Genomic DNA, 23,327 nt, shown 5'->3' on the forward strand with positions numbered 1-23,327 from the left:
TGGGATAGAGACAGAGAAAAGGGCCAAAGCAGTTGATTAAATAGTTAATCCCACTAGGAGCTTATGAGTAGGAAAAAAAAAAGTATGGGATACCCTGTAAGTTAATGATCACTCAAAAAGCAGACCAGCTTAACAATAAAACCAAGCAAGCCTTGCTTAGCAGCAAAACCATGCAACAGAAGCATGAGAAACGCTTCCAAACAATAAAACAATGGTGGAATGAGGGAGTTCCTGTCATCATTCAGTGGTTAATGAACCCAATTAGTATCCATGAGGATGTGGGTTTGATCCCTGGCCTCAGTAAGTTAAGGAGCGAGGTGTACGTTGTGACATGGCTTGGATCCCACGCTGCTGTGGCCATGATGTAGGCTGGCAGCTACAGCTCCAATTCCACCCCTAGCCTGGGAACCTCCATATGCTGAGGGTGTGGCCCTAAAAAGACCAAAAACAAAAAAAACAAAAAAAAAAACCCCAAAAAACTCACATCCTGCCCAGTAAGATCAGTAAGTTAATGATTCCCTAGGATATGTTTCTCCACACACACTAAACACAAAAATATAGGGAAAAGTGACATTATACTGAAACCTGAGATGATTATCATATTTTACTATAAGTTACTGCCTTTTTGCTCATTTCCATTGCGCCATGACGGTCCCAGTTTGACCACACGTAGGGATGAGAAAACCCCCCTGCCCAACACAGAGGAGACGCTGAGGATGGAAGCTTGACATCTACTCCAGAATGAGGAAGATGGTGGTCTTCTCCCCCTCCCCACTTTTCCTTCAAGTATAAAACTGTACCCCACTTAGTTCTCAGGGTGGCACTCCTTCCCTTGCCTGCCTGTATCTCTCACAAGCATCCTATACTAATGAACATTTTCCCTTACCTGTCACTCTGCCTCTTGCTGAATTCCTTCTGTGCCAAGACAGTAGAACCTACACTTTACTGTCTCAAAATACATTCTGCCGGTTTCAGTGCTAAGTGCAAGTCAGAAAGAAGAAGACAAATATTGTATGATATCTCTTATATGTGGAATCTAAAATGTGACACAATGAACTTATCTATGAAACAAAAACAGACTCACAGATACAGAGAATGGACTTGTGGTTGCCAAGGAGGTGAGAGGATGGAGGAGGGATGGATTGGGAGTTTGGGATTAGAAGATGCAAAATATTACATATAGAATGGATAAACAACAAGGTCCTACTGTAAAGCATAGGGAACTATATTTAAAGTCATGTAATAAACCGCAATGGAAAAGAAAAAAAGAATTAATTACATGAGACTAAATGAACTGATGAGGATAACTATAAATTCTATGACTTTGAAACATTGCTGATTTTCAGTTGTTTTCCAGATGTAAAGAACCCTCTTGACTTGGCATTGCCACAGCCACAGCATAGGTCATAGGTCACAGCTGTGGCTCGGATACACTCCCCGGTCTGGAAGCATCCATATGCTGCAGGTGTGGCCGTAGAAAAGAGCCCTCTTTCTCCTTTCTTTTACGTTATCTATATTACAGCAATTTGGTAAAGTATACTTTGTAAACAAAAACAGAATATATTTATCTTTTTCTCTCTACCTGATCGCTCCAGAATTCAGAAACACTTATTGAATATTTTCATCTTTACAATGTAGGTATTTGCAAAGACTATAACAGGACACGACTGAATGAGTCCTTGACTTAGCTTCTGAGACTAAAGAGACTTTCAAAAATTTAATAAACTAGGGTTGACTTTATGGAGCCAATAAAGCCCCTAGGTATCACGAAGCTTAAATAGAACATCCTATTTAAGAACAAACATACAATCGCTACTCTTGCCGCTCTTCTATAAATAATCAGCCCAATTCAAATGAGACTAGACTTATTTTTGCAAATAAATTCCTCTCACTGTGATTACTGGGGTAATTATACAGAGAAAAATTATGTTTCTGTAGAAAACTCTAACACACCCTGGTGGAGATCAGATTCTAGTCATGTTCATTGTCTTGAGATTTTTGTTATGTACCTGTAAACTGGGCTAGATCCTGAATTCTTCTAGTTTCCTCCCATATCTGGCTACAACTCTCCAAACTAAATGTTTCCAATTTTCTTCCACCCTCCTGACTTGGAATCATTGAGAACAAAAACTGTCTTTTTCACCAAGCCCTGCAAACTGGAGCTGGATGACTTGACATGAACTTCAGAGAAACCACCCCCACAGGTCACATATGGATAAGCTTTGTGCCTGCTGCCACGTGGGCCACTCAGGAAGTTCATTCAAACACCCGATGACATCACAGAGACATTCAAACTGCAACAGATGCTTTGAGCCCAATGTCTAGGAGTCCAGTATCCAGAAACCTTCTCAACTGGCTGTGCTCTGGTCTCAGAAACTGATTTATAATCTGTTCCTACCGTTACCTTTTATTTTTCTTTTGTTTCCATAGAGAGACCTCTTATTAAATACATGAGTGCTTTCAGCAGGTAGATCTAACCTTGGGGACCCGCCATCAACACGTCTTCCTGAAATGACACTCAACTGTCTAACTGAACTGACCTATTCTCAGGACGAAGAAGAGACTGGTTAAGTAAGAGGGAACCATCGACCAACTCAACCTGGGATGTCTTGCAGAAATTTCAAAGGGGAAGAATAATGAGTAGCAGGGAGTTCCCACTGTGGCACAGTGGGTTAAGAACCTGACATAGTGCTCATGAGGATGCAGGGTCAATCCCTGGCCTTGCTCAGTGGGTTAAGGATCTGGCATTGCTCCAAGCTGCAGCTCTGATTTGACCCCCAGCCCAGGGAACTTTCATATGCCCCAGGTGTGGCTGTTAAAAAAAAGAAGAAAAAGAGCACTAGGTAGCAAAATACGCCTGTGTGGCTAAGAGGTTATTTTGAGCAGATCAAATGGTTTCAGATAATAGAATGACCTTAGATTACTTGCTGGCTGAACAAAGAGGAGTCTATGCCATAGCAGTGACCTCCTGCCCTCCTTGGATCAACAACTCTGGTAAAGTAGAAACTCAAACAAATGAACAAACAAGCCCCTAGGCTAAAAAAAAAAGGTTGACGCCTCTTCAGGTGCATTCTTTGATTTATCTGTTACCAACTGGTGTGGTTCCTGGGGCCCCAGCTAAGGAGCATCCTTAGTCTCAGTACCATCCTCCTGGTAGTCACCTTCCTGCTCTCCCTGGTGTGCTCTCTCAAGAGTCTTAAATACACTTCACCTTTGTAGCCACCAGCAGTACATCAGAGGGTCTCACTGGGTTTGGAGAAAGAGAAACTAGGTGGACCATGAGACGAAGAGCAAAACCAATTCTTCCGCAGCCCGACGCCATAACCTATGAGTTTCATGATGAGACAATTGGAGCGGTGATGGAGAGTGGCAGTATTACCAAATCGTTGGTCAGGAAATTATTAAAGTAGTTAAACAAGAGGCTATGGGACTGAGTTGGCTCTATGCCTTGGTAGCTTATGGTCAAAACCAAAACCTAGGAGTTCCTGCTATGGCTCAGCAGGTGAAGAACCCCACATAGCATCTCTGAGGATGCGGGTTCTATTGCTGGCCCCCCTCATCCTGGGTTAAAGATCTATCGCTGCCACAAGCTGTGGCATAGGTCACAGATGCGGCTTGGATCTGGTGTTGCTGTAGCTGTGGTGTGGGCCAGCAGCTGCAGCTCCAATTTGACACCTAGTCTGGGAACTTCCATATGCCGCCGCAAGTGCAGCTGGAAAAAAAAATCAAAAACAAAAACAAAAATCCCCACCTAAACCATGTCAATGTGCTCGATTCAAGAAAATGCAACTGATGAACAACCAATCACAGACAGCCACTAGGCTTTCCCAAATAAGACAACCAATTAAGCTATAACCAATCAATGTCCTTACTTCGCTTCTGCATCTTCTCTATAAAAACCTCCCCCACCCCGTAGCTCCTGTCAATGGAATGTTCCTAACTACCTTTGGTTTGGTACTGCCCAATTCAAATAAACTCTTGAAATTTTTTTTGGCCATACCCATGGCATTCGGAAGTTCCCAACACCAAGGACTGAACATGCCCTACGACAGCGACCTGAGCCACAGCAGTGCCAACGCCAGGTCCTTAACCTGCTGAGCCACCAGGGAACTCCAATAAACTTTTTTTTTTTTTTTTGCTTTTTAGGGTCACACCTGTGGCACATGGAGGTTCCCAGGCTGGGTCAAATCAGAGCTGCAGCTGCTGGCCACAGCCACAGCCACAGCCACAGCCACAGCCACGCAGGATCCAAATCTTGTCTGCAAGCTACACCACAGCTCATGGCAATGCCAGATCTTTAACCCACTGAGCAAGTCCAGGGATCAAACCTGTGTCCTCGTGCACAGTAGTTGGATTTGTTACCACTGAGCCACAACAGGAACTCCACAAACTCTTGAAACGTTTAATGAGCCTTTACCTTTTATGAGTGGCAGAATTAAAACTCTTTGTTATTTAAAAATTATTTTTAAATTGTGGAAATAAAGCCCAAGGGCTTTGTACGCCCTTCCGGGCTTCACTGGGGCATTGTCCAGCACCTGTGTCAGACCGTCCAGGGGAGCAGAACAAAGTGGTGCAATTGATCAGGGCCCAGCCATTTTACAAGCCCTTAAAGCTGGTAAGATGTGACAATTTCCTCTTCCTTCTGGCAGAGAAGGTAACCCCCAAGGTCGTGCCTTCACTGCCCCGAATCTTTCTTCCTTTTCCACCTAAGCAGTAACAGCTCGGTGTTCCTTTTATTTCCACCATCTCTAAAAACCCCTGGGGGCCTTTCTCTGTTGCGTCAGCTTTGTCACTCTGCTGGTACCCTCATTAAGGACTTCAGTGGAACCTGACACCCACTCACTCACGGTCTATATGCTGGAGGAGGATATTTTTAAGACTTTGAGAATGTGCTTTGACAATTTAAGCCAGTTGGGCCCAACTTCATCTGTAACCTTGGGTCTCTGCCACCTCAGCCTGGAGCTTGAGCCCCTCTCCTGGCTCCTGGCCCTGCCCCGCACTGGCCTGATCCCTGGGGGCCCCAGGCCTGGGCCCCTGCTGCAGGGTGTGGTGAGCAGCCCAGAAGACAGGGCTCTCCCCATCTTGGTGTGGACGCCATGTTTCATATCCAAGTGTTAAATGTGATTTTTCCTTTTGGGTTTGGGCCAAGGTCCCGAAGGCCAAGACCAGCTCTGCAGGTAACACTAGGGCACTGGGAACCAACTCTGTGACCCCCGCCCCTGTGACCCCCCCTCACCCTGCGAAGAGAAAGGCTGGTGAGATGAAGGGAAAGAATGTCTTTGGAAAGGCTGGTTGGTATGCTGGAAAATGGTCCCTCCTCCCACCACCGGAGGGGGGGTACTCTGTCCAGGTTTGAGGCTTCTGGGCCTGTGTCTTTGGAGTCTGGGGAAGGCAAGGCCAGGTGGGTCTGACCCACACCTGGAGGAGGGCAGGGGGATGGTGGTGACCACACTGGCCAGAGGCAGCCAGGGTGATGGAAGAACCTGGACACCCACCCAGTGACGTTTGCATGGGGCTCCCTCAGACTCTGTGAGAGAAGCTGGGGAGCCATCGTCCTCCAAGAAAGACCACCTGGAGAGCGGAAGTCTCATGGGTTGCGAGGCTAAAGGGCATTATAAACAACCGCAACAGTGGAGAGACAGCAAAGATGCCCAGGCTTCCTGCTCCGTCCTTAGGCCTGAGACAGTCGGGGGTGGGAGTGGAGGATGCCAGGGTGAATGAAGGTCTGGAGCTCGAGGCTTCCCTGGGTGCCCGCTAACACCTGAACGATGACCACAGGAGCTGCACAAAATTTCATCCAAAGGGCTGGGAAGAGCAATTCCACCGAGCGGCCTTTAAGGGTCAGAAGTGACAAAGAGCCACACTTCCAACAGCTTGTTTCCTACGCTGATGTAGAGCATTGGTGTCTTTAGCATCCGCCCACATCTCCTCCCTTCCCCCCAACTCCAGGCAGCTCCTCCCATCCCAGTCATCCTGTGAATGCTGGAACCAGCATCCCCCAGAGCTGAAAGGGGCTCAGAGGTAGACCAGCAAGCCCAGACTTTTGTGAGTGTTGTCAGATGAGGGGCCTGAGGTCTGGAAGCAGACCAAATCCTTAGGGGACACAGACTGGCAGAATCCTTCCCTTTCTAGAAAGACTGAGACAGAGAGAGTGAGAGAAAACACCTTTGAGCCTACAAGCATAGCAGGCAGGTTAAGAGATTTAGAAAAGGTGCATGAAGCTACTGGCAATAAAGACTCCCATGCACTGAAAGTCCGCTAAGCAGGGGCGCTCACTGACCCTCATGGCTGCCCCATGGAGCAGGTGCCATTCCACACAGCCCTGGCCAGACAGATGAGGAGCAGAGGTCCTCTCGGAGAGATGCTTTAGGTCACCAGCCAGCAGGAGCAAGAGGAAACAGCTAGCAGGGTCACGGCCAGAGGCTTGGCCACTCCAGACACATCCCTCTGGCTCTGGGCCCAACCCCCAGATGTCTCCCTTCAAAGACAAGGGTGGGAGTAGCATAAATCTGGAGTCTGGCATTAGCAGATATGAACTACTCTATATAAAATAAACAATAAGGTCCTACTGTACAACACAGGGAATTTGATTGATTTGACAAGTATTTGGGGCACCAGGCTGTGTGCTAGGCACTCGAGACAGGGCAGAGGACAAGATGCCCCTGGAGAGGGGACCAACGTTAAGCTTCCCAGCCCAGCCCTGCTTGATCTTGACACTGTGTCCGTCAGCATCCACAAGCACCTTTGAGCAGAAGGAGCGGCCTTCAGCTTTGGCTAAAAAAGCCAACATGTCAGCTGTCAACATCGACTCATCTTTCTGTCTTAGAGATTTAACCTGATTTCTCTTTAGAGAACTGTGTGATTTCTTTAGCCTACTTATCTTCACATCCTTCCAATAACAGGGCAGAATACAAGGGCCCACCAGCCCCCAGCAGCTGAGGGTCTCTCCTCTCATGGTCTGAAGCTGCTGACACCAGCCCTCCCCGGGGGCATCCTGCCAAGGGGACTCCAGGTCCCCAGACGCAGGAGCCCTTCTCCCTGTGTCTGCCTCCCAATCCACAGGGCCCCGCCCCAGACGTGGTGCTGCTCAGGCCTCGAGCACCTGGAGACAGGGCTGCAGAGGGGGGAGGCCAACGGGTGGTGGGACCCCACCTGCTCGGAGTCACTTCCACTCAGGGCCTCTCCCCAGGCCTACGTCTGAGAACAGAGGCTGCAGGGGCGCCCCCTTTCTGTCCGTGCTAGAATTTCAGGTTAGGGGACCTCATTGATTTTGCAAGATGGCTTCACCGACTGAGCCCTTTCTATTCACCAGCCTTTCCACCCACTCACTTGTTTTCTTTCATCCTCGCTGCAGATGTCACATCTACCTTTGATGAGGGAGGAGAAGGGTCCTCAGGGATGGAGGGACAAGGAGGTAGGTGTGTGCAAGGCGTGAGGGCAGGCCTGAGGGTCCCTGGCTCCCTCCCAGCCCAGGCTGTGCCTGAGTCTGCACCCTGGAGGAGGTCCCCTCCCCAACCCCTTACCCTCCCCAGGCCCACGGGGGTGGGGGGTGGGGGGAGCCTCCGGCTTGGCACTCTGCCCCCAGGTTGCAGGGCAGGACCCTAAGGCTCTTGGGACGATTGACCCGTCACCCCTGCCCCCTTCGAAGTGGGCCTGCCCCTTGTGCCCAGTCCTGCCAGAGCAGTCCTCACCTCGAGCCAGGTTCCCGGAGATGAAGCGGAAGAAGAAGCTGATGATGTTGCCCAGGTGCTTCTTGCAGCCATGCTGGCACTCCTGCAGCCTAAGTGCAGCCCCGCGGGCCGGGCCAGGGGCCTCACCACGCCCTGCCATCCCCGGGCCTGACCCCAGGAACCCCAGCCACAGTGCCGCCCTTGTTGGCTCTGTACCGCCTCTGCCTGCCTCTCCCCAACCTGGTACTCAGAGCCTTTCTTCTAGAACTCTTTCTCCCACCTCTGGGCTGTCTCTCAGTCTCAGGCTATCTGTGCCTTGGTCTCGCTGACCTGCCTTCTGTCCTCCATGCTCTGGCCCCACCTCCTGCCTCTGGACCTTTCCCAGGACCGCCTGTCCCTCAGCCCAGCCCAGAGCCCCCAGGGGCTGGCCAGTTTCCTGCTCACCCCACTGGGGGCTCAGCCCTGATCCTGCCCCAGGGCCGGCCTTTCACCCTGCACCTAGCGTGACTCCTCAGGACCCTGGTACTCACTCTCCCTGGAGGCGGAATGGCTCCTACAGCTTCCTGGGCTGGGAGGGTGTGAGGGCGGGGGTGGGTGCTGCTCCTGAGCTCCCAGCAGCAAGGGGGGGAGGTGCTACTGGTGTGATTTTTAGCTGAGGATGTGATCTCTCTGCAAAGGGGCCACATCCCAGTTCCAGGGCTCCTGCACAGCAGCCGGAGAGGGAGCAGCCCTGCTCCCATGTAGCCCGATGGCTATAAGGCTCAGGGGCTGGGGACCCTGGGTAGAGCTGGGGGCTGGGTGGGGCCCTGGCTTTCCAGTGGCTCTTCATCTCTGACCTCTGCTTGCTGACCCCATCTTCCAGCCCTGCTGGTACCTCCACAGAGTGGAGAAAGGGGAGATGGGCAGGGGTCCTCGGGATGGGGGGATACGGGGGGAACCAAGGGTGTGACGGGAGCAGGCATTGCCCCCACACTCGCTGAGCACCCTGTGTGCACAGGCAGCTCACCAAGGCCCTTCTGAGCACCAAAACAACTCTGTGAGGTACATGTGGCAGAGAATGTCACTTCAGCATTCATTCTCTGTTTTCTCACCTATAGAATTCAGATTTCATTGGGGGTGGAAATACGCCCAGCCTAAAAAAAATGCCACCCCCCTGCCTTCCTTGCAGTCAGGATGGTTCAGTTCTGGCTAGAAATGTAGGCATAAATCTTCCAGAGATTTCTGTGAGCATGTGGCCTTCCTGACATAGGTGCCATCACTTCCTCTGCTCCCCTGATTTCTCCTTTCTCCTGCCTGGCGCAAAGCCATGACAACTGGAGCCAGAGCAACAACTTTGCCACTGTGAGGAAAGTCCAAAAAACCCAAAGACCTTGATTCTGGAATCCCCAAGCTGCTAAACCAGTGCCACCCACTGCCTAGGCCAAATTTCTCAGATAGGAGATACATACCTCTGCCTAAACTAAACCACTATTATTTGGGGTTTCGGTTACATGCATGGGCAGCCAAGTCAAAATATTCCTCCAAAGTGAAAGACGAACTGTTGCACCTTGCACTCCCAGCCAGTGAGCGGAAGTGCAGTGTGTGATAGGCCTTCATGTGTAGCACAGGCCAGCGGACTGCTCCAGACTGTTTCTGACCACAAGCGGTGCAGCAGGTCCAAGCTGCAGACGAGCAGCTTTCGCCTTGGGCCTGAGGAGCCAGCGCATTCCATGGCCCACAGTGTGTCTAAGGCATGTTAGGATGCTCTGCAGGGCCCAGGGCAGGCCAGTTCTAGTGGCCAGTGGCTCAATACTGGGCCCTCAGGGAGAGGGAACACCTGACTACGGGACAGCAGGTGGCCCTGAGACCTGAGCTGCTCACAGCAACTGAGTGTCAGCCTCACCCCAGCTGTAAAGGCGCATGTTCACAGCACCCCACAATCGCACACAGGTGTGAGCTCAGGGCTGGGGGTCCAGAAGGCTCAGGTAGGCACAGGCTCACACAAGGGACTCAGACCTCTCTGGTAGCAGCTGCACTGCCACCGTTCCATCAGCCCACACTTGTGCCCTGTAGGAAGTCCCTAAGACCATCAGAGGAGGAAAAAGCACATGTATGTAAAAAGCACATGGCCCCAACTCTAAGTTGACATGGCAACTGGGGTGGCGGGGAGGGCAATAGAGAAGGGAAATCTCCCTGGTGAGCAGAACGCTGAGTCCAACTGCTTGCCCATGTCACCAGAAGAAGAGGTGTCCCAAAGTACAGATTTAGATGGACTCAGGGGTATTCAGGAGTCAGGGAGGTGGAGGGAAGATTGGACAGATGGTGACTAGGAGGTGTGAGAATGTCACAGTCCTTGGTGGATGTTCCCCAGAGGGAAACCCAGCTGGGGCAGTGGGCTCAGGGTCTGGTTGACAAGATGGCCCAACCATGCATATCAGTCAGCCCTGTCCATGAACAAAACACCACGGTGAACTAAGATTCCTCAAGGGTTCAAGAAGACAACTTCTCCTCGCTGGGCTGATCTGGCTAGAGCTGTGGTCCAGCCTGTCAGCAGGGTGACAATCCAGCCACCAGGTGGCAGGTCAGCTACACTGTATCTCCTCCATCCTGGGGTGGGGGGAGCATTATTTCCTCTTTCTGGAATGGACACTGGTGCTGGATATGGACCTTCCTCTCTGTCAGCAGCGCCACCCATTACCGTGTCCCACACATCAGCGTTACTGACCAAAGAACGGTGGCCAAAGGCCAGTGCTTACAAGATCCGCTGGCCTCTCCCCATTCCCCATGCCAGAAGCAGCTGGACTTTCCTGAACCTTCCAGCTCAGCCTACTCACCAGCTAAACAAACGCAAGTGAGTCATCACAGCTGATGCCGAGGGGGATCGAAGAACCATCCAGGGACGCCTGCCCAGATGCCTGACCCGCGGAACCGAGAGGGGAAATGATGGTTGTTTTAAAGCCACTAGATTTAGGGGTATTTCGTTAGGTAACAAAAGGTAACCAAGGGGTCTCTGCTTCAAGTTATGGGGTTGGACTCTCCAGAGAAATCCTCTTCCCCCTAGAATCCACCCATTCAACTCCTGGTGTCTCACTTTGAAACATGATGTTGAAGGTATCTTGGTCCTTCTAAAATTCTATTAGCATATATTGGTATATCCTTGCATGTTATAGACAAGCTAATTTACCTTCTTGTCCCCATACTTTTCTACTACCGCATTTTTATCAGGAGTGCTGATGGTGGTGGTGACTTTATAATTTTACATGGGGTTGATGAAACCTTAGGAGAAATCAGGAAGTCCCAGAGATGGAGGTGGTAGCTGAGAATTTGGGTCCCCACTTTGGGGGAGGGGGCAGGAATAATCACATGTGTCACACAGGAGCATGTGGCTGCAGCTCCAGTGTTCCTGGATGGCCTGGGACATGGGGCATTTTCCAAAGCAGCAGGTGCGTCCCAGGCCTTGTCACATCCAGGCTTTCTTCTCTCATTCTCTAGAGTTTCTGGAAACTTTCCAATAGCCTAGAGTAAAGGCCTCTCTGCTTAAACCAGATAGCCTGGATTCAGTTGTCTGCCACCAAGACCCCAGCTTTCTCTGTGGGTGATATTAATAATCTGGTTTTACAGGTAAAGACACCCAATCCCACAGTCCTCATGGGATCCAGACTTGAGAGGCAGGTCTGTCCAGTTAATGGCTTAGCTCTGCCCTTGGAGAGGCAGCCTGGCATCTTGACAGGAAGGACTTTTTTTTAGGGCCACACCTGCAGCATATGTAAGTTCCCAGGCTAGGGGTTGAATCACAGCTGCAGCTGCCGGCCTACACCACAGCCACAGCAACATGGGATCCGAGCTGCATCTGTGACCTACACCACTCATGGCACACTGGATCCTTACCCACTGAGCAAGGCCAGGGATTGAACCTACATCCTCATGAATACTACTGGAGTTCTTAACGCACTGAGCCACAACAGGAACTGCTGACGGGACGGACTTTTAGATGCTGGAGAGACAAGCAGAGTAGCTCAGAGTCCCAGCCTCTGGGTCACAGGGGATGGCCGCTCAGTGTTGGCGGGGGATGCACTTCTGGGCCGAGGATGGGCACTCCTCCTGGGTGGGGTGGGGCCACACACCCTGCTCTGTGCTGCTCTGACCTGGGTCCCCATCTATATATATATACATGTACATATACATGTATATGTATATCTTAGAGGCCACCGCTGCTGATGGGCTCCTGACTCCAAGCTGGCACTTGCACAGCCCAGAACACAGCTGCCCAGAACCTTGCCCTCATGCATCCCTTGCCCTCCTAAGTCCCACCCACCCTTTGCCAAGGTTGATGAGGCTAGGGGACACCCGTGTGTTATACTGGGCCCAGGGCCTGGCTCTCCCTCCAGGATGTCCCAGAAATCTGTGTCTCAGACCCTTTTGCTGAATGGAACAGTCACCGCCCCCTCCGCCCCCACCACCAACTACAGCGCTGTGTCCTGGCCACCCCGGCTGCCTTCCACAGACACCTGGCCGGACCAGACCGAGCACAGGGACAGTCACACTGAATGACACAATTGTGTTCTGCACCCAGAGCCCGGGAGGCTCCTGAAGGAGTGGAGGCACTTCGTCTGCCCAGCATTTCACGAGCACACAGCACCCTCAGTATGACCGGGCCAGCACTGCATCCTCAAGTAACTGCGGGGCCGAGGCCCAAGCAATGCTGGGTGGAGACAAGGGTGCACTGGGCTCTCAGCTCCTCAGCCCAGGAGGGTGGCTGCTGCAGACCCCAAGGCTCCCCTGCTTGCAGCTCCCAAGAGAAAAGACAAGGAGAACACACATCAGGGTGGGCACCCTGCCCGCAGCACAGGGAGACGCTCCAGGTCACAGCCCTTGCTCAGCCACTGCCCTGACCATGTGGCCTGTTGACTCATGTGGCCTCCCTGAGCATCGGTCTGCTCTTTAGTTTTAGTAAAACAGGGTGACCCTCCCTGCCAGCCTCTCATAGCTAAGGCTCTCATTTTCCAGGCCCCACAAGTCCCCATGGGGACTGACAGGGTGCCTGAAACATGTTGCCAGGAGAAGAGGCAGGGCTAGGCAAAGCTGCTGCTGGTGTCCTCGGCCCTGCACACTTTCACTGCCCCCACTGCTGCATGGCTGTGACCAGCCATTCAGCAAACGCTCCCAGATGGCTCTAGAAGGAGCTGAAGGGGAAAGACCCTGCTGTCTAGGAACCTACCTGAGCTAAAGGCGGGCATGGTCCCTTCGGCCCCCTCTCCTTGTGACACGGGACACACCAAGCCTGCCTGTTGGCTTGCTCCTCTCTGTGTCCACCCACACTCAGATGTTCAAAAGGCCTCAGCGAGGGGGGCACACCACATCCAGAAGCACCACCACCGTTTACCCGATGTTCCTCCTAGATGTTGGAAGCTGGAGCCAGGGCTCAGCAGCAAAGAGGCCTGGGGGTGAGGGGTGCTGGATGGAGAGGACCAGGGAGGGAGACAGACACTGGGGTCACCAAGGGGCTGCACGATCCACCAGAGGACAAGGAGGAGCCTGTGCTGCTGCCAAGAAAACCCTGGAGACCCAGGCGGGGAAGAATTGAGCGAGGCCAGGCTGTGTCGGCAGAGCCAACCCGAGCCTGTCAGTGCACGCGGCCGGCCACACGAGGGCGCCCCCGCCCACTCTGCTCCCCGTTTTTACCCAGATGGAACATGGAATTGCTTTTACCCCGAGGCAGAAAAACAGCCGGTAAAGATGTGAGCTTCCTGGTAAAGCTGTTTGCCCGAACTTTTAGTGACTTCATGTTTCTGCCCCATCCTGAGAAGCTGGGGAGTGTGCATGGACCCTGCATGTGTATTCATAGGCACTAGCGACGTGGGGAAGGAAAAGGAGAACAGCAGATGTCAGCTGGGATGACAGAGCAGCACAGGTGGGCAGGGGCTCAGAGAAGGGAACAGAGGGACCTGGAGTGGCACCAGGAGTGCCCTGGCGTGGGGGCACAGGTAAGGGACACAGACCTGGCATGCACACACGGCTGGCCCCACCTCCACCAAGCCTGGGAGGCTGGGGCCAGGAATATACCCATTCTTCAGACAAGGGGACTGAGGCTCCCTGGAAACCACAGAGCATCTGAGACCACAAAAAACGCACAGCTGTCAGGGTCCAAGTCTGCACGTTTTCCTAAAAGTCAAAGAGGCAGGCTCTTAGGCATGCCTTGTGGGTGTGGTCACAGGAGTCGTGCGGTGTGTATGCCTGCGTGGGGCATGCCCACCTGTGTGTGAGGTGTGTGCACCCACATGTGCTTGGTGGGTGTGCACAGGTGTGAGTGTGTGGTGTGCGCATTGTATGTGAGTACAGGGGCTGCACGAGGTCCCCTCTGCCTCTCCTGCTGCCTCAGAGACACCAAATGTCACCACCAGCAAGTGTCAGGCAGACATTTCTCCCAGTTTCCTCAGGAACTCTCAGAACTCAGGCTGAGTAAAGAGCCGACCCCCGGGCTGCACTGGGCAGGACCGAAGAGCGGCGGGAGCCAGGGCCTTCTCCTCACCCAGCCCCTGCACACAGTAGCACCCAACAGGTGGGTACCAGCCCCCCTTTTCACAGATGACTTAGAAAGGAAGAGTGTGTTACCCCAGGTTACCAGCCAATGAGCCTCTGAAGCCCAGCTCCCAACTGGAAAGACCCCAGGGTGGTCCTAGTGCTCTGTCCCCACTGCCCTGGATGCCGCCTTGAGCTCCCTGCCCAGCAGGGAGCAGGCACCGATGAATGGGGACAGGTGTGGATGAGCAGAGATGTCCCCCAGCAGAGGCAGAGGTGGTGTAGCCCAGGCTGGGGCCCCAGGGTGGTCTCTGAGCCCTTGAGCAGGACTGAGCTCAGAACAGACCCCACCCCCTTCCCAGGCGGCACAGCCCCTACCTGAGCCCTGCGGGGCCGCGCTGGACAGGATCCACTTGACCAGGCAGCATCGCATCAGAGCCTGGCGGGTCAGCCTCGGCCTCTGCCACTTGACACCCTCCTTCTTGCTCAGCGGTGTGCGCCTGGGGTCGCCCAGGAGACTGCCGTCCGACGCTTTCATCACCTCCTGCATCAGGAACAGGCAGAGCGGCCCTGAGCCCCTGCTCACAGAAGGGACCTCCAGATCTGCCCCCTCCAAGGCCATCGTTCCCTCCACCCAGGGTCTTGGCTTCCAGGGGGGCCTGCCAGGAGCCCCGGCCCCACAAGAATCCCCAGGACTCTGCTGCCCCTGGCCTTGGTCATCTGCCTAGTCTCTCAGCAGCCCCTCTCTCTCTAAGAGCCTTGAGTCTCTGCACGATGAGGCCGTCTCGCGGGCAGACAGTGCCCACTATAAAAGGCAGCCCTGGTGACCCAAGCTGGAGGAGTGGGTTGAGAAGGACAGTCAAGGCCACTGTGGAGCTGCGCACCCCATCCTCCCACACACTCCCTGCTGGTGCACCAGGCTGCTCTGTGAACACGCTACTTCCACGCCCTTGTACTCTCTGCCCAGGCCATGGAGTGCCTCCCTTGCTCAGCCCACTGAGCCCTGCTCATGCTCTAAGACCCAGCTAGTGGGAGTTCCCATTGTGGCTCAGTGGTAATGAATCCAACTAGTATCTATGAGGATGTGGGTTCAATCCCTGGCCTCACTCAGTGGGTTAAGGATCTGGTGTTGCCATGAGCTGTAGTGTGGGTCACAGAGGCAGCTCAGATCTGGTGTTGCCATGGCTGTGGCTGTGGTGTAGGCCTAGCCTGGGAACCTCTATATGCTACAGGTGCGGCCCTAAAAAGAAAAAAAGATCCAGCTAGCAAGTCACCTCCCTCCAGCTAGTGAAGCCCCCCAGCTTGTAAAGCTGAGGAAGTTGGGTCCGTCCTTGTGTCCACAGTTCCACAATGGCTTGGATTGTGCGGTGGTAACTGCTGAGGGAGTTCCCGCTTGAGGGCAGGGCCTATGGGCTTCCCCACTCTGCACCCTGGTCTGGCTATGATGGGGCCCCTGGAAGAAGGGAAATGAGGCTCCATGCCCCCCACCCAGACCTTGGAACAGGCCTGGTTGTCAGAGCAGGACAGTTCCTGAGAGATCACAGACCAAACCCCTCACTAACCAAAGTCCAGAGAGGGGAGTGGATCCACCCAGGGCCACACAGCCAAGCTGGGCCTCCTCACTTCACCCCACAGCCCTCCATCCCCCCTCCTTTTTTTTAGGGCTGCACCTGTGGCATATAGAAGTTCCCAGGCTAGGGGTTGAATCAGAGCTGCAGCTGCCGGCCTATCTTTTTTTACCTTGAGGCAAACTGAGGCTGCCTGAAAGGCCTGATGACATCCCCAGGAGGGGGTGCATTGAGGGAACCCACTAGTCTACGCTGTGCACCCATCTGAGGGAACCACTCAAACAACTGGCAGGAGGGCCGTGGAGGAGGGAGCCGTGGCTGGGTTGTTAAGACGCTGGGCTGTGAGCTCCATCCCATGTGGTAGAAGAAAGGATGGCCTGCGTCACAGTGGAGGCCCAGAGCAGCAAGACGGGTTTTTCTACATCAATATTTTGAGTGCCCCCACCTGGCCAGCCAGTGTCCCTCCGTCCTCAGGGCCCCTGCTGGCAGCAGGGTGGCCCCCTGGGCATCTGCTGAGTCCAGATGCTGCCCTGGTGCCATGCCTCCTGCTCCGGACAGCTGTGCCCTAAATGTGGCCTGGCCCACTGGGTCCCTGCCACAGGTGGCCCCCAGTTCATTGAACCTCTGACCCTCACTGGCGTATCAGGCCCTGCTGCCCCAGGAGGCTGCTGCTGGAGGCATCTCAGTTGAGTCACTAGCTCCAGGTTCAAAGCCAGGAGTAGAGGAGTTGGGGAGTTCCTGTTGTGGCCCAGTGGGTTAAGAACCTGACAGAGTGTCCATGAGGATGTGAGTTTGATCCCTAGCCTCACTCAGTGGGATCAGCATTGCCACAAGCTGCGGCATAGGTCACAGATGCGGCTCGGATCTGGTGTTGCTGTGGCTGTGGCGCAGGCTGGCAGCTGCAGCTCTGATTCAACCCCTGGCCCAGGAACCTCCATATGCTGCAGGTGCAGCCATAAGAAAAAGAGAGAGGGAGACAGAGAGAGAAGGAAGGAGAGAGAGAGAGAGGAAGGAAGGAAGGAAGGAAGGAAGGAAGGAAGGAAGGAAGGAAGGAAGGAAGGAAGGAAGGAAGGAAGGAAGGAAGGAAGGGTGAGTGCAGACATCAGACTATCCCAGCCCAGGATATATGCCCAATCCTTGGCTGCAAGGAGAGCTAGGAAAGCAAACTTCTGGCCTTTTCGGTTCCTTCTTGCCCTTGGCAGGGGCTTTCCTGAACACGGCGACTAAGAAAAACCCTACAAATGTCCCCTAACTTGTGGAGTTTGTGCAGATACCCAGCAGAGAGGAAAATGGTGTGCAGCCCCCTGAAGGCTCCGGCGAGGTGGGAGACCCTCCAGTGCTGAGCTGGGGCTGGGCAGTAGGCCTCTTGGTCAGCTTTTGGTGAAGTGGCCACCTAGACAGGGCGACGTCCAAACCTTTTATTCTGACTTTCCCAGCCAGGTCCCAGCTGCCAGTTCTCCCTCCTACAGTTGTCACTCCCAGTCCCCCCCCCCCCCCACCCCCGACCCCACCACCAAGCCACCTCCCAACACTCCCCCTCAGCAGCACCCGCCAGGCTCCTCCCCTCCTTCAAGGCTCAGCCCAGCAAGGAGGGGGGTCAGTGGTGCCCAGAATGGCAGCTAAGGGGGCATCCACCATCCCAAGAGGGCAGGAAGTGGCCAGGGGTCCCATGGTGCCAGGGATGCTGAGGGAGGCCCCCTGCGCGCGCGTGCGCGCACACACACATACACACCCTGCCCAGGCTGTGTCATAGAGAGACCATCTCCATGATTAACAATCTTATTCAGGAGAGAAATGGCCTCACTGAATAAAGTCTTTGTTTCAGTGCAGGTGGCGGGGGCGGGGGGGGGGGGACGGGCAGCTGGTGCTTCTTTATTTCTTGAACTCTTTGCTGTGGGCTCTGCACGTGTGGTTGATGGAGAACCTCGGAGGGAGAAGCTGAGGTGGGGCTCAGAGCCCAGGGCAGCAGCCGTCTGTGGGACCTCCATTCTACAACGGTGCTGGCTGCCCTCGAGGAACCCACAACTAGTCCTGGGGATCTTTTTTTTTTTTTTTTCTTAGCTCTTTCGGGCCACACCCACAGCAAATGGAAGTTCCCAGGCTAGGGGTCAAATTGGACCTATAGCTGCCAGCCTGCATAACAGCCACAGCCACGTGGGATCTGAGCCACATCTGCAACCTCCACCACAGCTCATGGCAACACTGGATCCTTAACCCACTGAGCAAAGCCAGGGATCTAACCCACATCCTCGTGGATACTAATCGGGTTCTTAACCTGCTAAGCCACAGGAACTCCAGTCCTGGGGATCCTGAAGCTGGGTCCAGCCTGATGTCGGAGAGACCCATTGGGTGGCCTGGGGTTCTGTCCTCTGGGACAGCTGGGAAGCCCCACGGGGCAGGGCTAAGAACCCCAGGAGGTGTGCAACACTGCCACCATTTTAAAGATGAGAAAACTAAGTCTCAGAGATGCTTAGGGCCAAGCCACACTGTCCTCTCCGGCTCCTGTTCCAAAGTTCAGGGGGTCTTGGCCACGGGCTGTGCTGCTTGGCTTTCCTGGGCCAGGCTCCAGAGTAGCCCTGGAAAATGGGGGTGGGCTCCCACGTCCCCTAAGCATGACAGAGTAAGAGTTTACAAGTGTCCCGATGCCCTCCCAGGTAAAGGAACAGCTCTCTTGGCAGAAGGGGTTGGACAGTGGTGGCAGGTGCCCTGGGTTGGGTCCTCCACCTGGCTGAGGGCTGGGATCCCGGTGGGACCCCAGAGGCTGAGCCTCTCGCTTGAAGTGGGTGTGGAGCGGGGCAGTGACCACAGCTCTAGCTGACACTTGTCTGTCTGGGGGAGGGTCAGCTGGGGCGGTCAGGGAACCATAAGGCCACTCTGGGCTCCCTCCACCTGACTAGAGATGCTGGTGGGCACCACCTCATTCCCTGATGCTTCTATACAGGGAGGTGACAGAGTTGAGGAGAGCAACACAAATTAAATCCTCGGCCACCTGCTTTGAGACCCCAGTGGCTTTTGTTGCATTTCAATAAAACCCAGGGCCTTGTTTGGGCCTGCAAAGCGCCCTCCGTCAATCCCACCTGACCTGTCAACCCATCTCATCTGATGTCCTGGCTGCTCTGAGCATGCCTGGCTTGTCCCATGTCACAACTCTGCACCTGCTGCTCCCCTGCCACACACCCCTCCCTCACCTGAACACCCCTCCCCCACCCACACACCCATCCCTCACCTGCACCCCCTCCCCCCACCCACACACTGTTCCTGGACACTCAAGGCAACGCCCTCTCCCCGTCAGGCCTCGCTCAGATCAGGGACTGGGAGACTCCTCTCTCTAGGCTGCCATTCATCACTCCTGTCAGCAGCCGCTGTGCCTCACAGCACACACTGCTTTTGAATTTATCCTATTTATTTGTTTCCTGGGGCATTTCCTTCTCTTTCTCTGAGAGCTGACCCTGCCTGTTGTGGGGACAGCTCTTCCTCATCCAGGCATCCAACACCCAAGAGACCCTCGCCTCCAAATCTCAACAGTAAAAGAACAAAGCGCCTGGTTAGGAAATGCGCAAAAGACAGACACAGACTTTTCATCAAGGAAGACGTACAGGTGACAAACAAACCCAAGAAAAGATGTTCCGCATCATTAGTCTCCAGGGAAATGCAAATAAAACCATAACGAGCTGTCACTTGTACCTATGTGAAAGGCTAAAACCTCAAAAGGTCATACACTCTATGCTTCTATTTATATAACATTTCAAAATGACATTTTAGAAGGGGAACTGATGAATGGGTCAGGGGTTAAGGATGGGGAGCGAGGTGGCAGGGGAGTGGGGAGAGGTGGGCGTGGCCACGAGGAGTCCTTGTGGTGACAGCCTTGTTCTGTGTCTTGACTGTGGTGGTAGAAACACAAACCCACAAATGTGATCAGAGTGCGCAGCACTAAACAGGCACACAAGTGCATGTTAAACTGGGTAAAGCTGCTTGGCAGCTCTGTTTTATTTCTGAAAACTGCACGTGAGTCTACAATGATCTCGATAAAGTTTCAATTAAAAAAATACTCTCATACTGGAGAGCTCCCTGGTGGCCTTGTGGTTAAGGATTCGGTATTTTCACCGCTGTGGCTCAGGTTTGATCTCTGGCCTGGAAACTTTTGCATGCCATGGGTGTTGCCAAAAAAACTTTTTAAATACTCTCATACATACAAAAAAGTATTTTAAAAATACACATACACACACAAATATGCACAGATGCCTGGGTGAAGGCTCCCTAATGCTCCCTTCATAATTCACCTGAGACTTTCCCCCTCCTGCTCCTGCCTGATGCATGTTTAACAGGGACTGGAGCCCCCCTCCACCCTCTGTGGGCCTCAGGGCATGGCCAGGGTTGGGTGGCAGAGACCAGTGAGCCCCAAAGATCTGGCTCCTGAGGTCACACAGAGCTCCCAGTGGCACCTCTGGCCCTGTGAACATTCTGGGCCAGGTCCCAGAAAAGGTCCTAGGCTGGGAACCTGCAGCCCCTTCGGAAGCTCATGAGGTTCCCTCAAGGGCAGAGGCTGCAGGTAGGCTGAGCCATTTCCAGCCACTGACCCCAGAAGCCCGACTTGCAGCTTCTGCCCAGCCAGGAAGGTCACGGGCAGATCTCATCTTCTTTCCAAGTCCCCAGGTCTGCAGGGAACAGGGGAGGGACAGGAAGGGGACTGCTCTGGCCATGCACTGTGAGGTGCTTGGAGAGGTGCCTTATTTAACACTCACACCCCAGTATTTTGAGGATCTGCAGGCCCTCCTCCAAATCACCCGGCTGAAGCCCAGTTCCTGTAATAGGTCTTTCTCACACCCTCCCACGAAGATCACCTCACTCCCCGTGGTGCGAGTTAGGGCCCAAGGTCAACAAGAAGTAAACTCAACTGATTCACCTTCAGGTGTGTCCTGTTGGGCTGTGGCTGGAGGTCATTGGCTTTGGGAACTGGAACACCTGGGAGAACTGCCTGCCTTGGACAGGAGATGACTTAGACCCTGGAACCCTGGAGCATCCCTCGAGCTCCAGCTCAGAGCCCCCACGTGCCACATATTTGGGGGCGGGGCAAGAATTTAATGCTGCTGTTTTGTTTTCACGGTGTTGTTATGCTTACTTGAACTGAAGCTACCCACTCTCCTAGTACAATAATGATCTAAAGATTCCCTCTTAGGAATTCCCGTCATGGCGCAGTGGTTAACGAATCCAACTAGGAACCATGAGGTGAAGGGTTCAGTCCCTGCCCTTGCTCAGTGGGTTAAGGATCCGGCGTTGCTATGAGCTGTGGTGTAGGTTGCAGACTCAGCTCAGATCCCGCATTGCTGTGACTCTGGTGTAGGCCAGAGGCTACGACTCCGATTAGACCCCTAGCCTGGGAATCTCCATATGCGGCAGGATCGGCCTAGAAAAGGCAAAAAGACAAAAAAAAAAAAAGATTCCCTCTTAAATGAATTTATTGAAATTTAAAGTGCGAGTTAATCAAGCAATTAATTAATTTGGCCACACCCACGGCATGCAGAAGTTCCCAGGTCTGGGATCAAACGAGAGCCACAGCAGTGACAATGCCAAGTCCTTAACCTCTAGGCCACCAGGGAACTCCCAAAATGTGAGCTAATTTAAAGAAAAAATAAGAAGCAAAAAAATAAAATAAAATAAGCAATGGCACAGGTGGTAGCAGATAAGGCAAAATTGATAAAGGCAGAGTACAAACAGCTAGGAAGCCTGGAGACCGAGGGGCCTGCTCCACTCAGCTGGGCTGAGCCCCCTGGGCTGAACTGCCCCATCCAGTGGCCACTCCCTATGTGTGGCTGTTGAACATGTGAAATGTGGCTGGTCCAGAATGACATGAGCCGTCAGTGCAAATGCAGCCTGGACTTCAAATCCTTTCTAATAAAATCATTAATAATTTTTATATTGATTACGTATGGAAATAATATTTACATTGGGTTTTTTGCTTGTTCGTTTTTTCTTTTTAGGGCCGCACCCGCGGCATATTAAGTTCCCAGGCTAAGGGGCAAATCGGAGCTGCAGCTGGTGGCCTACACCACAGCCACAGCAATGCTGGATCCAAGCCACTTCTGCGACCTACGTCGCTGTTCACGGCAACACCTCATGGATACTAGTTCAGGTTAACACACCAAGCCACAAAGGGAATGCCCACATTGGGTTAAATAAAATATATTATTAAAGATAATGGCTGTGGCCAAAAAAAAAAAAATGACATCTGTGTATCTGTGTCTTATAATACATTTCTATTGGCCAGCACTGCCCTAGATGGTTCTCAGACCTGCCAGTTGGTTGGCTGGGGGCAGCCTCCTTGCTCCCAGGGCACACCCTACCCCCAGCTCCTCTCTCCACCCAAGTCCAGGCTAGGATCGGTCAGAGTCGTGTCAGAAAGGAGGACTGGTGGAGTGTGGAGGAGAACTGGGGACAGTGAGGCAAGAGGCCAACTTGGAGGGGGCTGCCCAAGTCAAGGGGAATATGGCATGGGGCTGAGCCAGGCACAGCAGTGAGATGGGTGGCGGAAATATTAGTGTGATGGGTATTTAGGACCTGCTGTAGATGTGGGTAGTGATGGCCTGGTCCAGGTGACTCCTCAGTAACTGTAACCAGTGGGACCCACACGTAGGCTCTCCATCCCTTGCAGGCCCCCAGAAAGGCCAGTATCCCATAGCCTGCAGGGCACTTTCCAGGATCAATGCCCTATGCCCAGTGGGCACAGCTCTGCCCTGTGGCGGCCCATCTGGTCAGGCCATTCGGGGCACAGCAAGGCCAGACCTTTGAGCAGCTAGTTCAAGTTCTGTGGTCCACGTCAGCTGGGCTCCAGAGAACCCCCAAAGAGCATCTCAGACAAGGTTTGGCACAGGTGACCTATGGGCACATGGCAGGCTTTGGGGTGAAAACTATCAGACTCCCTCCCCAAGAGGCGATGTCATTGAGTTAATGCTGTTGCAAAAAGCACAGCTAGGAGTTCCCGTCGTGCCTCAGTGGTTAATGAATCTGACTGGGAACCATGAGATTTCAGGTTCAATCCCTGGCCTTGCTCAGTGGGTTAGGAATGCAGCATTGCCGTGAGCTGTGGTGTAGGTTGCAGACACGGCTCGGATCCCGCGTTGCTGTGGCTATGGCTGTAGGCCAGTGGCTACAGCTCTGATTCAACCCCTAGCCTGGGAACCTCCATATGCCGTGGGAGCGGCCCAAGAAATGTCAAAAAGACAAAAAGACAAAAAAAAAAAAAAAAAAAGCACAGCTAGCTTCTCCCAGACGTTTACAGGCATTTAGGCTGTTGGGCTTCATGAGAGCTCCCAGGACCCACTGGATGCTGGTGCAGAAAATATACTTAGCAGACCAGGGGGGATCTCAAGCAGGCTGATGTTATTTCAGTCAGTCACGTACAGCGGGAAGAGGTCTGTGGTCAGCCAGACAGGGACTTGAACCCCAGGCCCTCACCTCCTGACCGGGCAAACTTGGACAAAGTACTTGACCAGTCTGAGCCTCAGTTTACTCATCTGTAAAATGGGAATAATGGTATGCCTTCACAGGACTTAGGAAGGTTAACTGAGGCAACAGATACGATGTTCCCAGCAGG

The 23,327-nt window shown here is 53.3% G+C and overlaps 1 protein-coding gene across 1 annotated transcript in view; it reads right to left on the reverse strand.

Moving 5' to 3' along the window:
- The window catches only part of KCNIP3 (potassium voltage-gated channel interacting protein 3), a 92,946-nt gene that overhangs the window by 64,653 nt on the left and 4,966 nt on the right, over positions 1-23,327 (reverse strand). The window contains exon 2 of the mRNA XM_047781218.1: positions 14,547-14,712. Coding sequence (XP_047637174.1) covers positions 14,547-14,712 — 166 coding nt within the window. The remainder of the gene's footprint in view (positions 1-14,546; positions 14,713-23,327) is intronic.

The sequence above is a fragment of the Phacochoerus africanus genome, chromosome 5, assembly GCF_016906955.1.
Source record: "Phacochoerus africanus isolate WHEZ1 chromosome 5, ROS_Pafr_v1, whole genome shotgun sequence".
Classification (NCBI taxonomy): domain Eukaryota; kingdom Metazoa; phylum Chordata; class Mammalia; order Artiodactyla; family Suidae; genus Phacochoerus; species Phacochoerus africanus.